General features: G+C 32.9%; 1 protein-coding gene across 1 annotated transcript; it reads right to left on the bottom strand.

Annotated features, from left to right (window-relative positions):
* Positions 1-10207: 10207 nt before the first annotated feature.
* On the bottom strand, positions 10208-11882 carry LOC145139127 (uncharacterized). The gene is made up of 2 exons (XM_079073058.1): positions 11556-11882; positions 10208-10444 (listed from the first exon to the last, which is right to left on the bottom strand). The coding sequence occupies exons 1-2, from the start codon at positions 11880-11882 to the stop codon at positions 10208-10210; spliced, it is 564 nt and encodes a 187-aa protein (XP_078929184.1).
* Positions 11883-14287: the final 2405 nt, after the last annotated feature.

The raw sequence follows: 14287 nt of genomic DNA, 5'->3' as shown, positions 1-14287 counted from the left end.
CTTCTCTCTCATATCAAATTACCTTGTCAAGTTGCTTTGGTGAAGGCAACCCAAAAGGACCATGCACACTCGGGTCAAGTACATACCAAATATAGTTACGGACTTAGACACTAATCCAACAGTTCTACCCAACATATTTGTAGATAAAATACATATACAGTTTAAAACTTGTATAAAACATCAATTCAACAGTCACCTCAAATAAACAATTAACATATTTACATATAACACGTATTTTAAGGTAAATACTTCATATCTATGTGTAAATTGAAAGTAACTACACACTCACTTGTTTTGATGAAAATCGGGCAGCAATTCGTTTCCTAAAACGATCGTTTCGAATAAAACCGGGAGTTTTATTGAGAAACCGGGCTTTGCAAAAGTCGGGCTTCGAAACCGAAAAGATAAATTTTTCGGGCTTCACGGGCACTTCGTGGCGTATTCCGGGGCTTATAATTGATACCGGGGCTTCGGGGGATGTTAATATGAAAGAAATATGAGTTTAGGGGCTAAAAGTGACAAGTTTTCAAAATACCCCCGGGAGGTCTCGCACCCTTCTATTTATAGGGGCGAGCCTCCTGATCCAAGCACTGAGAAAAAGCCACGCGTCGCAGATCCGAAGCTCGCAGGGGATGGCTCGCACGAGGCTGCACATGCGAAGGCCTCGCTGTCCTCTCCTGATTGGACCGAGGTCTACTGGTCCGAAGTAGAGGCATCGTGGCAGCTTGCGAGGGTTCGGTCACATGCACGAGGGTACGTGTCGCACCGCTACTGGACCGCTTCGGACAGATCAGGTGCTCGGATGACTCAGCAGCTCGGACACGTGGCTCGCCTGACTCACCATTTCGGACACGTGGCACCTTCTAAGCGAGGGTGACGTGGCAAATCGTGACTATGCGAATTTTCTCGGTTTTTGTGCAAAAACTTCTAAAATCCATAACTTTCGCATACGAGCTCCGTTTTTGACGTTTTTTATATGCACACGTAGGTAAAGTTACGCTCTACAACTTCCGTTTAGACTTCGTTGTCTAACTTCGAATTTAATTTTTATATTATTATTTTTAACAGACTGGGACAGGAAATCCGTTAAAAATTCATAACTTCTTCATCCGACGTCCGTTTTCGTCAGACTTTTTACCGTTGTGCTACTATTTACGAGACCTTCGATTCTCGTTTAGGTCGTGTCGGCTAAAAATCACTCGATCTAAAATTCGAGTTTTTAGCTGTCTACTGCTAAGCTGAAACTTCGAAAAATCATAACTTCCGCATACGAAGTCAGATTTGGGCGTTCTTTTTATCGAACTTCTCGGTTTAAAGAACACTACGAGTTTCGTTTAGATCACTAAGGCTAAAAAGTAGTTTATCGAAAACTCAATTTTTACGACATTCAGCACCGAGCCGGTTTTGTCGTGAAACTTCGACAGGTCATACTTCTTCGTTATAACTCGGATTTCGGCATTCTTTATATATCCGTAATCCTTGTCACGACCACTACAACTTTCTTAATATATATCGGCTTTATCTAAAATTTAATTTTGACGCTCATTTTTATTCTTAATTAATTAACTCCTAGTAATTAAGCATAAAACACATAAAACACATAGAATTCACATAATTCCTTTTTCATTTCTTGAGAATGAGTTACAAAGGTTAACCTAGACTATCACCTTAATATTAATGCCTAGGCTAGAAACACGAGTGTTACAGAAGTTAACATTTAACTTAGCAAGCGGTCCACATATCTCTGCATCTTCTGCAAGTGGGCCGTAATGGACTCTCAATCCTTCATTTTGGTAGTGATCATCGAGGCGATGATCTCATACCTATCTTGCCTAGCACTTTGATGGTACCTTTCCATCAAGTCCTGGTGCATCTCGTAGGGGTAGTAGTCCTCTAGGACTTTTGGAGTTCAGCAGTCATAGTAGCGAGCATGATGCAATGGACTTTCGTTGCATCCCTTTCATGTGCCTCGTAGGCAGCAATTTCTTCAGGAGTAGCAGTATTGACATTAACCTCCTTGAGCTCCTTATTGAGAACATACTCTTTGTCCTCGTATCTGGTCACCATTCGTATGTTACAAATCCAGTCGTTAAAGTTGGTGCCATTAAAGATCACTCTCCCATAAAGGTTCATGAGAGAGAAGGAGCCAGAAGCGTTGTTGTTTTGATTAGACATCTGAAAAATAAAAGAGACAAAGTTTTGATTAGATATGAATCCCCAATTAAACACCAAAATGAGAAATTAAGGCCAGGATCCAACAACATTATTTACAATCCAGAAGACGGATGTTGTAATCTAATTGTAAATAATTTGAAGGTAAGTAAATGACGATTTACCAATTTCCACCATGAAAAACGAAAAAGACTTTAAGTTTTAAATGAATTGAAATTCCTAGATTCTTTTGAGATTAATTAAACTTTTCAATGTCATGTTTAAATCTCGATTATGCCCTTCAAGTTTGTGACTAGGATACCGAGGATCACAAACAAGGTGTGAATAAGCATGCAAATGTGCTTGGTGCTCTCGATGTCATTTACCACCTAACCAATGTGCCGATTAACCACACACGCTCCATTAGTCTATGATAAACATCGATCCACCCTTTGCCATGCAAGCTAGTCCTAAATTAGTGTTCCGGTTAGCCACCACGCTCCACTAACTACTTGACAAGGTGCAAAGTGCAATTTCATGGAATAGCATACAATGAGGAATTAGTTGCCCTATCCTACCCATTCGGCTAACGACCCTCCACCAATCAAGGAAGCGGTGGGTGAGAGTGGACACCCATTAAACAGCCATTTTATAGGCAGCAACCTTATACCCCCTTTATAGATCCGCTTCGTGAATGAGGCCTACTAAAGGTAAGACTAGCTTAATCTTATACATATATATTATTAATCTTATAATATTATAATAGTATAAGTGATGAATTTTAAACTTGTAAAATTCTAGGGTCTAGAATTTAAATATTTCAAAATTAAACTTTTAATGAAAATTTTAAATTCCAAAACTTGAGGGCAAATTTTGAAACTTTTCAAAACTATATAGATCAAAATACAAATAATTTAATTAAACAATTACTAGTAATTATCTAAATTTGACCTAATTCAATTTCATGGCAAGATAATTCAATCAAATAATTCAAATAATTAAAGTTATCATATAAGGCAATGATTATCTAAATAATTGACAATTATCTTTAATTTTGAAAAGGATAATCACATCAATTTAATAAAAATCAGATTTTATTAATCAAAAACATTTTTGGTAATTATCTCAAACCAAAATATGTCAAAATCCCGAAATATCTGCTCTCTGACTCTCCAACTCGCCGAGTCGCCATCTGGACTCGTCGAGTTCATCTGACTCGTCGAGTTCATCAGGTGACTCGACGAGTTTATCAGTCAGAAGGCAGAAATTTCGATTTCAAGCAAAGAATAATCATACAAGGCATCAAATACAATAGAAAACAACCTAGGCTCTGATACCACTGATGGGTTTTGAGCATTACATCAATCCTATGGTGCACATGCAAACCCTAAAGCTTTGGATCTAGGTTTCTCTAATTGTACATGCAAATCATCCAAAGCTTATAAACCCTAATTCTAGCATACTGAAATCGAAATCAATAACTTAACATGTTTAGATGATTACCTTTCAATAGTAGCAAGAATCTTCAACCTTCGAGTGCGTAGTATCATAAATGTAATACCTCTAATCGATCACAAACACCAAAGCAAGTTGGATGATATTAGAGAGGGGGGAAGGAGGCTCAAAATCGGCTCTTAGATCTCTAGGGTTTTCTGGTAGCCGATTTATGAAGCCCTAGGGTTCCTTTTATAGGTGAGTTGCTAGGGTTTCAGTCAAAACCCTAATTGGATAGCTTAGGCCTTAAGCAGTCCAAAGGAACCTTCCAGAACAAGGCCTTGGACGAATTCAAGGTGGGCCTCCCCCTTAATTTCATCCATCCTTTTTCTAAGGATCCACAGCCCAAAATCCAATTATCTTATAATTGCAATTCCAGTCCCTATAAGTTCAATTAATATCTTTTGATCACAAAATTAATTCTTAATTAATTCTTGACCAATATTAATTAACTAATATGATTTCTCCTTTAATATATTCTTCATATAATATATTAATAAACCATAATATCTTCTTTCTACATTAATCATCCAGTCAAGTTGCTCTGGTGAAGGCAACCCAAAAGGACCATGCTACAATCGGGTCAAGTACATACCAAATATAGTTATGGGCTTAGACACCTAATCCAACAAAGACAGGGTTGAGGAAATGGGGAGAGGTCGTCGAAGACATGAATGCGCACCATTGATCTCCTTCTACATGGAGATTAGGTGTTGAATTAGATCAGATAAGGATCATTGTCGATCTGACGGAGGTGAAGGCGGCAACGACGCCATCGGACAGAACCATTTGATGGAGGTAGAGGCGGCAACGACGAGTACTCCGTTGATCCACCACCGAACAGTTTAGGTCATCGACGATCTGCTTTTTCTTTAATTCGTCATTGACAATGTGGAGAGTAGGGAGTGTGGATGGTTGAGGCATAGGAATTACTCAATACAGGAGGAACTACGATTGATTAGTGCACCACGACCTCATGAGGAAATATACAGAGGGGGAATTGATAAATGATGAACGACTTCGATCGATTGAGGAAGATAATGGAACACATTCATCATCATTGTCGGTGGAGGTTGGGACGTGATATAGAGGTGAGATTCGGCGATTTCATCTCTAAATCCGGGATGAAGATGAACATGAAGGAGAGAGAAAGACGGTGAGAGAGAGAGAGAGAGAGTTGTTTTTTTTCAAAATTAATTTTGATTAATTATTAGGTATTTTAATTTTTATTCCTTAACTACCCTTGTAATTTATTGTAAAAAGTCAATGTTACCATTGGAATTGTTAATAATTACAAATATGCCACGTTTGATCTAAGTCATTAAAAGTTTTGATCTAACGTTCCATTTTTAGTTCTCAGGTTCGCGGAATATATATATATATATATATATATATATATATATATATATATATATATATATATATATATATATATATATATATATATAGAGAGAGAGAGAGAGAGAGAGAGAGAGAGAGAGGTAGGTTCAAATGTGGATGAATAGTTATTGTGTGGATGTAGGGATTAATATAGACCAATTATTTCAAAACCATGGATAAGGGTAAAAATGTAATCTTAACTATTAATTAATTTTGATAATTACATAATTAAATAATTAATGCCTTTTATTTTGGAAATTTTGTTCAATGGTTCATAACCCTATGCATCGATCCGAGCCTCCAAAAAACGTCGATCTTCTTCTTCATCTTCCCTCTCCACCGTGAGTCGCCTTCCTCCTTGTCTCCACCACCACGTCTTTATTTTCATCGTCACTGCTTCTATTCTTGAACGATTTGGAGCCAAGTGAAGATAGAGATTCTAGATAGGAAGATTACAGAAGTTTTCATTCACTAAAAACTCCAAAAAGTTGAAAAACGACAATGAGAGTAAAAGGTTCTGTCAAATCCGAATCCATAATTCGTTCCTGGTACTTTTTCTCATTTTTCAATTATTAATTTAACCTCTAATTCTGATTTTATCATCAAGCTAATTTTTGCTATTCTAATTTTCATTATTTTAAGAAACATGTTGATTGGTTCGGTAGCATGCATTGGTAAAACAATGTTAATAAGGTACGCCCATCATTAATTTATATAAAAACTTAATTAGTATTCCAAGTAAAGTTGTTTAGATCAAATAAATTTGGCATTTTGTTATCATTCGTCTTTATCAATTTATGACAGGTTGGTATTTTGCCTTTCATTTAGTATCATAGATGTTTATCATGCCTCTTATTCGTTTTAATCATAGATCTTTCTCACATGATGTCTCTTTTTTTTTGCAATTCATAAACAAGGGGTAAAGAATTCTTATTCTCAAGTAATTCATTATGAAAGAATTCAATTTCATGACAATAGTTCTTACAGAATGTGATGATATGACGATTATTTCAACATTTGATATGACGATTATTTCAAGCAAAGGTTAAAACCTTGTTTGTGAGGTTCATCAAAAAAAAGTATGAGAGTGTATTATGGCATAATGATTTTAGTATCTCATTCTAAACGAAAACAAAATGGGAATTCTTATACAATATAACTATTTGATATGTTATTAGTTTAAAGAATGTTTTTGTGTATTACAATCTACCAAGAATGCATTTTTCTTTAAAAAAAATTGACTTCCTATTAATATTCTTTTCAGAATGCACATAATTCTCAATAAAACAATTTTATTTTGTCATATTAATACATAAAACTTAAAAACTTTATCGATGTATAATCAACAAAAAAAAATATACAAATCAATATACATATTCTTGTAGAATGTGTATACCAAAACACTAATCCTATTTCATTATAAAATACTCTACTAGAATTATAATTTCAAAAGCAATTATCTAACTTGTTTACAAATATCTTATACTATTAACCAATTCACCTTATTCATTGTGTCAGAATGTGTACACCAGAAGTACTAAACTTACTAAATTCTTACATTTTCTAACAAAAAAGATAATTCCAAAGTAACAAAAAATAAAATCTCAATATACCAATTACATTCGGGCAGAATTAGGACATAAAATTTTACCAACTTCATGGATATATTAAAAAAACAATATTGAAATCATACTAACCAAAAGTAATTTCAACATTTAAAATCTGAATGCTCGATTTTTTTATTTTTAGTGCAAGAATGATTTCAATTTGTTATTTAAGTAGCAGCTAATTGTGTGCTAGAAAGTAGGGGTTAACTAATTTGCATCAAACACAAATGTACACTTCTACCCTTAATTACATGGCCGTTTTCTCTATTTAGAGAGTATTTTTCTCTTCTTTTAAATTTAATTCCCTTTTAAATAACATCCCTTAATTAAACTTAAACTAGTGGTCCACATTAATCCCTATATCCACACATTATATACCATCCACAAAATAACCTAGCCCTATATATATATATATATATATATATATATATATATATATATATATATATATATATATATATATATATATAGAGAGAGAGAGAGAGAGAGAGAAAGAGAGAGAGAGAGAGAGAGAGAGAGAGAAAGAGAGAGAGAGGTAAGTTCAATTGAGAAAATAAAAAAGGTTGAGAATGGGGGAATCATTCTCAGCCACTCATTTAATCTAAGCATAAAAAGACACGGTGGCAAACTTGTAAATATGTTAATAACATTCAATCTCAAATACGTAACTATAGAGAATTCGATAACAGTTTGTTCATCATCAAAATTTCTCCTCCAACCTTAACCAATCATCCAGATTTCTTCAACTAAACCATCATCAATGTCATCCAGTGTTAATCAATCATCGATATTCGTGGCTGGGAGGTTCGCCGTTCAAGACAGATTCGCAACCCAACTTCATCAATTTCATCGATTTCTTTATTGAATACTTCGAATGTTCGTAGATTGCAAGCATTTGTTAAAGTTCATAACGGATTTGGAACTGGAATTTCCCAGATTCGCAAACGAACTCAGTTGGAAACAGAATTTCTTCGCTCTTCATGAAATTGGAATCGGAGTTCTGGACTCGTAGTCACAGTCGACATTGAAGGACTCAGAATAGGTACTCGCAAGTTCCCAATCGGATTTTCGGAAATCAAAATCAAAATGAGAAATCGATTAGACATAGGATGTCGCATCTGAAGTCGAAATCGGAAGTATATGATGATTTGGAATTGATAACTTGAATTGGAAGTATCATGTTTTTAATATTTTTAAAATAGTTAACTTGTATGCACTCCAACTGTTTGATGAAATGCATAAACTAAATTACCACGTTATATTCACATATGAATATGTTTTCTCACCTGAATCGGTATATGATTATTAAAAACACAAAACAAATATGCAAGTTTGTATGTTATTCATATGTGAATAACATATAAAAATTATATATATTTGTGAAAATACCTTCTAATATTCATAAATGAATATATTCACAAGTGAATATACTTTGTAATATTCATATGTGAATATACTGTGTAATATTCATAAGTGAATATATCATCTAATATTCACAAGTAAATATACTATGTAATATTCACATGTGATATACCATGTAATATTCACATATGAAAATATCATTTAATATTCATAAGTGAATATATCATCTAATATTCACAAGTGAATATACTATGTTAATATTCACAAGTGAATGCATCGTCTAATATTTAAATATGAATATACTATGTTTATTATATGTTATATTCATATATGAATGATACTTAAATTGTAAAAAAAATTAATCATACTTTTTATTCATAAGTGAATAACGAATGTACTGTAATAAAACCTGGTGCATTTTTATTCACTTATGAATAACGATAGCTGAAAATATAAAAAAAACTAAATTTTTTATTTTATCTTAAAACTATATCAATATGGATGTCTATTTGTAGAGAATAAAAAATCATGAATTTTGGTATATTTAAAATAATTTTTCGATAAAAATAGCTTCTTAAAAATTAAAAAAAAAAACGAAAAAAAAACTATGTTTTTGTATATATTAAGGTAATGATTAGCATAGTTTAAGGAAATATGTTTTGCGGCAAAAATAAATGAGTGGTTGATAATGATTCCCCCATTCTCAACCTTTTTTTTTCTCAATTGAACTCTCCTCTCTCTCTCTCTCTCTTTATATATATATATATATATATATATATATATATATATATATATATATATATATATATATATATAAGTTCAAATGTGGATTGACATCTATTGTGTGGACGTGTGGATAATGATATTCTGTGAGAATTACAAAGAAAATATGTTGTTTGATAATATGAATACGTTCAATCTTATATAATTATTTTAATTATTAGGCATTTTCACTAATTAAATCGTCTATAAGGTTATTATACACTTTTTTTAATTATTCTCATTCTGTCATAATTTTATCAGGATGTTTATTGAGTCGTATTATGTAAGAATTAAAATAAATAAAAAACGATGAATGAGAACAAAAATGAATTAGAATTGGTGAGAATCCATTAAAATAACAATAGTTCTGTGAGATTGAACGTATTCACATTACTAAACAACATATTCTCTTAGTAATTTTCATAAAATAGCTTATTCATACGTCCATACAATAGTTGTTCATCCACATTATAAGCCATATATATATATATATATATATATATATATATATATATATATATATATATATATATATATATATATATATATATATATATATATATATATATATGGTTTAGTAGTTTGATTTTTCGTTAACCTACATTAACTGACTTAGGCTAGACATCTATTATGACCAGTTTTCGCTTTTTAAATTCTCAAAAGTAAGTGAAAGTTTTTTTACATTTTGTTGGTGTGTTTTCTTATTGGTGTATCCTGAATTTTGCATGCATTGCAATTTGACTTTACTTTGCTTGCTGACAAAACTTAAAACACAAGTCAATTTGGCCTGACTTCTTCCCAAGACATGTCTATGCAAATCATAAAGTACTGATCGACCATCTGAACCTTTGCCAGCTTCCTCAGGTACTGTTTGTCTAATTGTCTAATGTCGTATATGTGGTTTCATCAATTCAAATTGTATAGTTTCCGTAATCGTCTAATTAGAATGCTTAGAGTTCGTTGGATACATATATAAATAACGTTCTACGTAAAGTCCATAGCTATCTCTATCAAAAGAGTTGAAAGATTACCTGAATTTTTTTTTATTCAAAACTTAAAAGAACATAAAACAGGAGTTGAATTAACCAAACACAGAAGCTTTCCGCAATCCCAATGCATATCCCAAGTTTGTGAAATGGACATTTCAATTCCATCACTAAATGCTAGACTCTATGGCAATTCAGATCTTTCATCTTTCTTTATATAGTACTACTACTGATGGCATGCAAATGTCTAGTGACATAACAGAAACCCACAAGTCACAACACCATATGTCACGGTACAATCTTTATTACACTATATACAAGTCCTTACAAAAACGACCTTACAACACTACTACTCGGAATTAATTTGATTTGATATCCTAAAGAAAGAATTGCTTTATTTAAATCTTCTTGAAAACCTAACCCTAACGTCAAAGGTTTCTGTCTTGTCCATTTCATTTAGGTTTACTAGGGTTTAGAGGTGGTGCACAGATCGTCTTTGAGACTGGTGGCAGTGGTTGTGGTCGGGAAGAGTTGTAGGGTTTTGGGTGGTACTCTTGTGCAATATTGACTTGTACTCTCCATCATCATCACTGGCATGAGTGGGCAATCACACATGACCTCCTTGCTGCAGGTCTGATCAACCTTCCGTTTGTTGACACTGTCCTTGCAGATTGATGTATCTTCGACTACACCAAAATCACCCTGTATGTATGCCATGAGTGGTTATGATAATTACAAACTTATATATAAAGAAAATTAAGAGCAAGGTTATTTATATTATAAAACAGATATTCACGTGCTCATATGCGTTTATTGCAATCACAGATCAAGAGCGTAAGTTTGTGATTGAATTAATTTTGAAATTGTAGTACTCCCTCTTTGTTTTTGAATTTTTAATTCTTTCATATTGATATTATTTTCTCCAAAAAAAGATACATCTTCATAACTCAACATATATAAAAATGTTTACCCATGTTGTATGTTGTGAACCTGGTTCTGTTTTAGATAAACTCATTTATTATAAAAACTCTTATTCATAAAATAAACTATTTGTAATTTACCAATTAACTAGTATAAATATTTTAATCATATTGCATGCATGTCCCAGTAAATGGTATTATACACTTGTAAGTAAAGCTACTAAAAATTATTTGATATTATGCAAAATCGTGTGATGGGTTTGAGCTTCTAAAGATAAATCATGTATATTTTGTCAGCGAAGCATTTGGCATATGAGTTTTTAAAGATAACCATTGCTATTTGAATACTAAGCACACGTTACTCGTTAGCTAGAAACCAATTGACAATGAGTGATGGGTTTTTTCAGTTTAAACGGTTCAAATACATCTAATTAAAACGCTAACTAGGTTAGTACGCTCGTATATAAAAACCTTTTAATACCAAAGAAACCAAAAACAAAAACAAAAAGCATCAAGTATTTTTATCTTTTATTTAGAACAAGGCCAAACAAAACAGACACAGCAGGATTACAAGCAAGGCAATATTTCATCAAAGATATGTTAAGAAACCCAAACAAACCAATTTTAAGGACCTCTTTTTGCATTTACTAGAAATCCACACACACACACAGTAAAAAAAAAAAAAAAGGAAGAGAGAGAGAGAGAGAGAGAGAGAGAGAGAGAGAGAGAGAGAGAGAGAGAGAGAGAGAGAGAGAGATTAGCCTCAAGTTATGCATCTTCTATCCTCTTACCATATTTTTTAATGTAGGATATAAACTTACAATGTATCGATTAGTGTACACGTTTCAACCATTTTAACGCTTTAAACATACCAAAGGAATTGAATAGGTTACCTGGAGTGCATAGGGATGATGGTAAGGTGAGTTGTAAGGGGAGGAAAGCCGTTGGTGTTGATAAATCGCCATTAATTTCTTTCGAAGCTTTTGCCGATCTCTAGCTTTATGATTTTGAAACCAATAAAACACGTTTTTTCCTTGGATTCTGCCGTATAGAGAGAGTCTTGAAGTTATTTGCTGTATCTGCGTTGCAGTCGGTGTTTTTAGACCTGCTCTATACATTCCTTCTAACAACATCACCTGCTCTGGTGTCGGACACCATCTGCTGCTACCGCTACCACTGCAAGCTGCTGACCGAGACACCACCGTCTCCATTGCCGACATCTCTATCTCTCTCTCTCTCTCTCTGTTTTATGGGGTTTGGTTGTAACGGGTTTTGGAGTGAAGGGGTATATATAGAGGGACTAGTGATTTTGATCATGTAATCGTCACTCTCATTTTGTATACTTTGCATGTATTTTCTTGAATAAAATTAAAATTAATGAAAAAGGTGAAGTGGTTTCTGGATGGGTCGATGCAGCAAATATATATATACTAGGCGAATGCCTACGCGTTCGCAGTGGAATAATTATGTAGTTTAATATGGTTATATATATTATGGTAAAATAAATAGTTAACATTCTTTTTAAGCATATAGTTAATTGAGAAGTTGTGATTTTGAAACAAATAAGATGCTAACCTAATGCAATTAACAAAATTATTACATTATAATTAATATGCGATTAAATAGTTTGTACATAAAGGTTGTATGCGATTAAATAGTATGTTTATTTTTTGATTTACAAATAATTTATACTAATAAATAATTCGAATTTATTATTAGTTTAAAATTGTAAATGTAATGTTTATATACACATTAGTATCTAATGTGTAACTATTTGATAATTCAGTAAATATGGGTTGTCATTTGTGGTCGTGTGCGTTTAGTTTCTTAACTAAACCTCACATGTGTTGAATCACATTTTTTGAAAATTACTGAAAATGATTAGAGAACTTACTTATTGCCTGTAATGTTTGGTAATTTAAGACATCTAATTTCGCATTTTTTCATTGTAGAATTTGTACAACTTGTGAATTTCCGCCATTAATTTCTATGCTCGAGTTTCTCATTCATTTTTAAAGGTTTTAAATATTCTTTCATTCTTGGAGTTTCAAAATCTTCAAGAATTGTGGGTAGACTGTTCTTGCATTCTTTAGTAATATTGGAACAAATATAGTTCTGGAAACCTATTTGAAATGCAAAGGTTTTGATATTCTATCTTGAGACTTTAACTCCGGTAGAAAATATTGCCTTTACCGACCGATTGATCGGACAACTTGGATTCATTTCTAGGGTATAGTGTCTGCTTTAGTTCATCCCCAATCCATATTATCCTATAACACCTGCCATATATTCATAATCCGTTTAGAGTATTTGAAATTGTACAAACTAAAGTAGTGGAAGTTATGCAATGAATGATATAAAGGGATTTAATTACCATACAGCAAGAGCAAACTAAAGGAGTGGAAGGTATGGAATGAATGACATAAAAGATTTAATTCCCATGCAGGAGCAGGTTTTGTTTCATCATTCTTGCCAAATTTTCATTTGGGAACATATTTATAAGTACGAAGGAGCAAAATCAATTGTTCCTTCATGTCATGCTCTAAATTCACCATCCATAGTTCCATTCATAGCTTCAAAATTTCATTTATATAAAGTGTGTGATGTGTTATTAATTACTTTGAAGATGAAAAGGTGTGGGGGTTTCAAATGCATGAGGTGTTTGGAAATTTGTGTGGGGGTTTCAAATGTGTGAGGTGATTGGAAAAATGCATCCTTTATAAGTATATAATGATATATATATATATATATATATATATATATATATATATATATATATATATATATATGATGAAGCAAAGAATCGAGTATGAAATTAATCAGAGTTTAATGATCAAAGTAGAATTGTGAGATTTGAACACAGATGTAAATATGATCTTGTTTCAGCTCTATTACGCTCTCAAGTTTTACAGAGTACAAATGACAATCCTGTAAAGACTCCTACTTATGACTCTAGTAAACACTCCTATTTATAGGAGAGGAAAGCATACAAAAAATATACTAAGGACTATGCGTTAAGCTTCGAATACAATGCCCTAGTAAAATAGATTACAAAATGTTCGAAGGGTACAAAACATACTTCGACTAATTACAACATTTCGACCCTTACAATCTCCCCCTTTGTAATCATAGTCGAAGTCTTCAGTTTGTAAGAAGTGTGATGGAATACAGCAACACCCTTCGAATCTCTGTGTACCAAGAGATAATTTTCTTCAACTCTTTCTTATCTCCTTCATTGTTCTTCTTGCAGTGATTCATACGAACAATTAAGTTCGTATATTGAGACGTAGTGTACCTCTCCAATTCACTTGCCTGGAATAAAAACCTTTTCGCTTTTCTAGCTTTGTCTTTTCCTGCGAAGACTAATCCAAAAGGCTTTAGGCAAATTTCACCATCAGCAAACTTCTTCAAATCAGCCTGAGTCTTCGAAGGAGCCATTGGAGCAGTTATTTCCATTCCTTTAGCTGTTGCTAACTCCACATCAGTCATTGCCAAACACTCATAGTAATTTTCGATGAAGATTTTGATGTGAGCAACTCCAATCTTGAATTCTTCTGGTTCTGTGTTTTGAAGGAATGAAAAGGATTTATCTTTCAAAAGTAATGCAACTTGTATAAGATCATAC

Source organism: Lactuca virosa, chromosome 9, assembly GCF_052849685.1.
Source record: "Lactuca virosa cultivar CGN04683 chromosome 9, Lactuca_virosa_CGN04683_v6, whole genome shotgun sequence".
In the NCBI taxonomy this organism is placed as follows: domain Eukaryota; kingdom Viridiplantae; phylum Streptophyta; class Magnoliopsida; order Asterales; family Asteraceae; genus Lactuca; species Lactuca virosa.
Note: the sequence above shows the minus strand (reverse complement) of the source record. Positions and strands in the feature narration are given on the sequence as shown.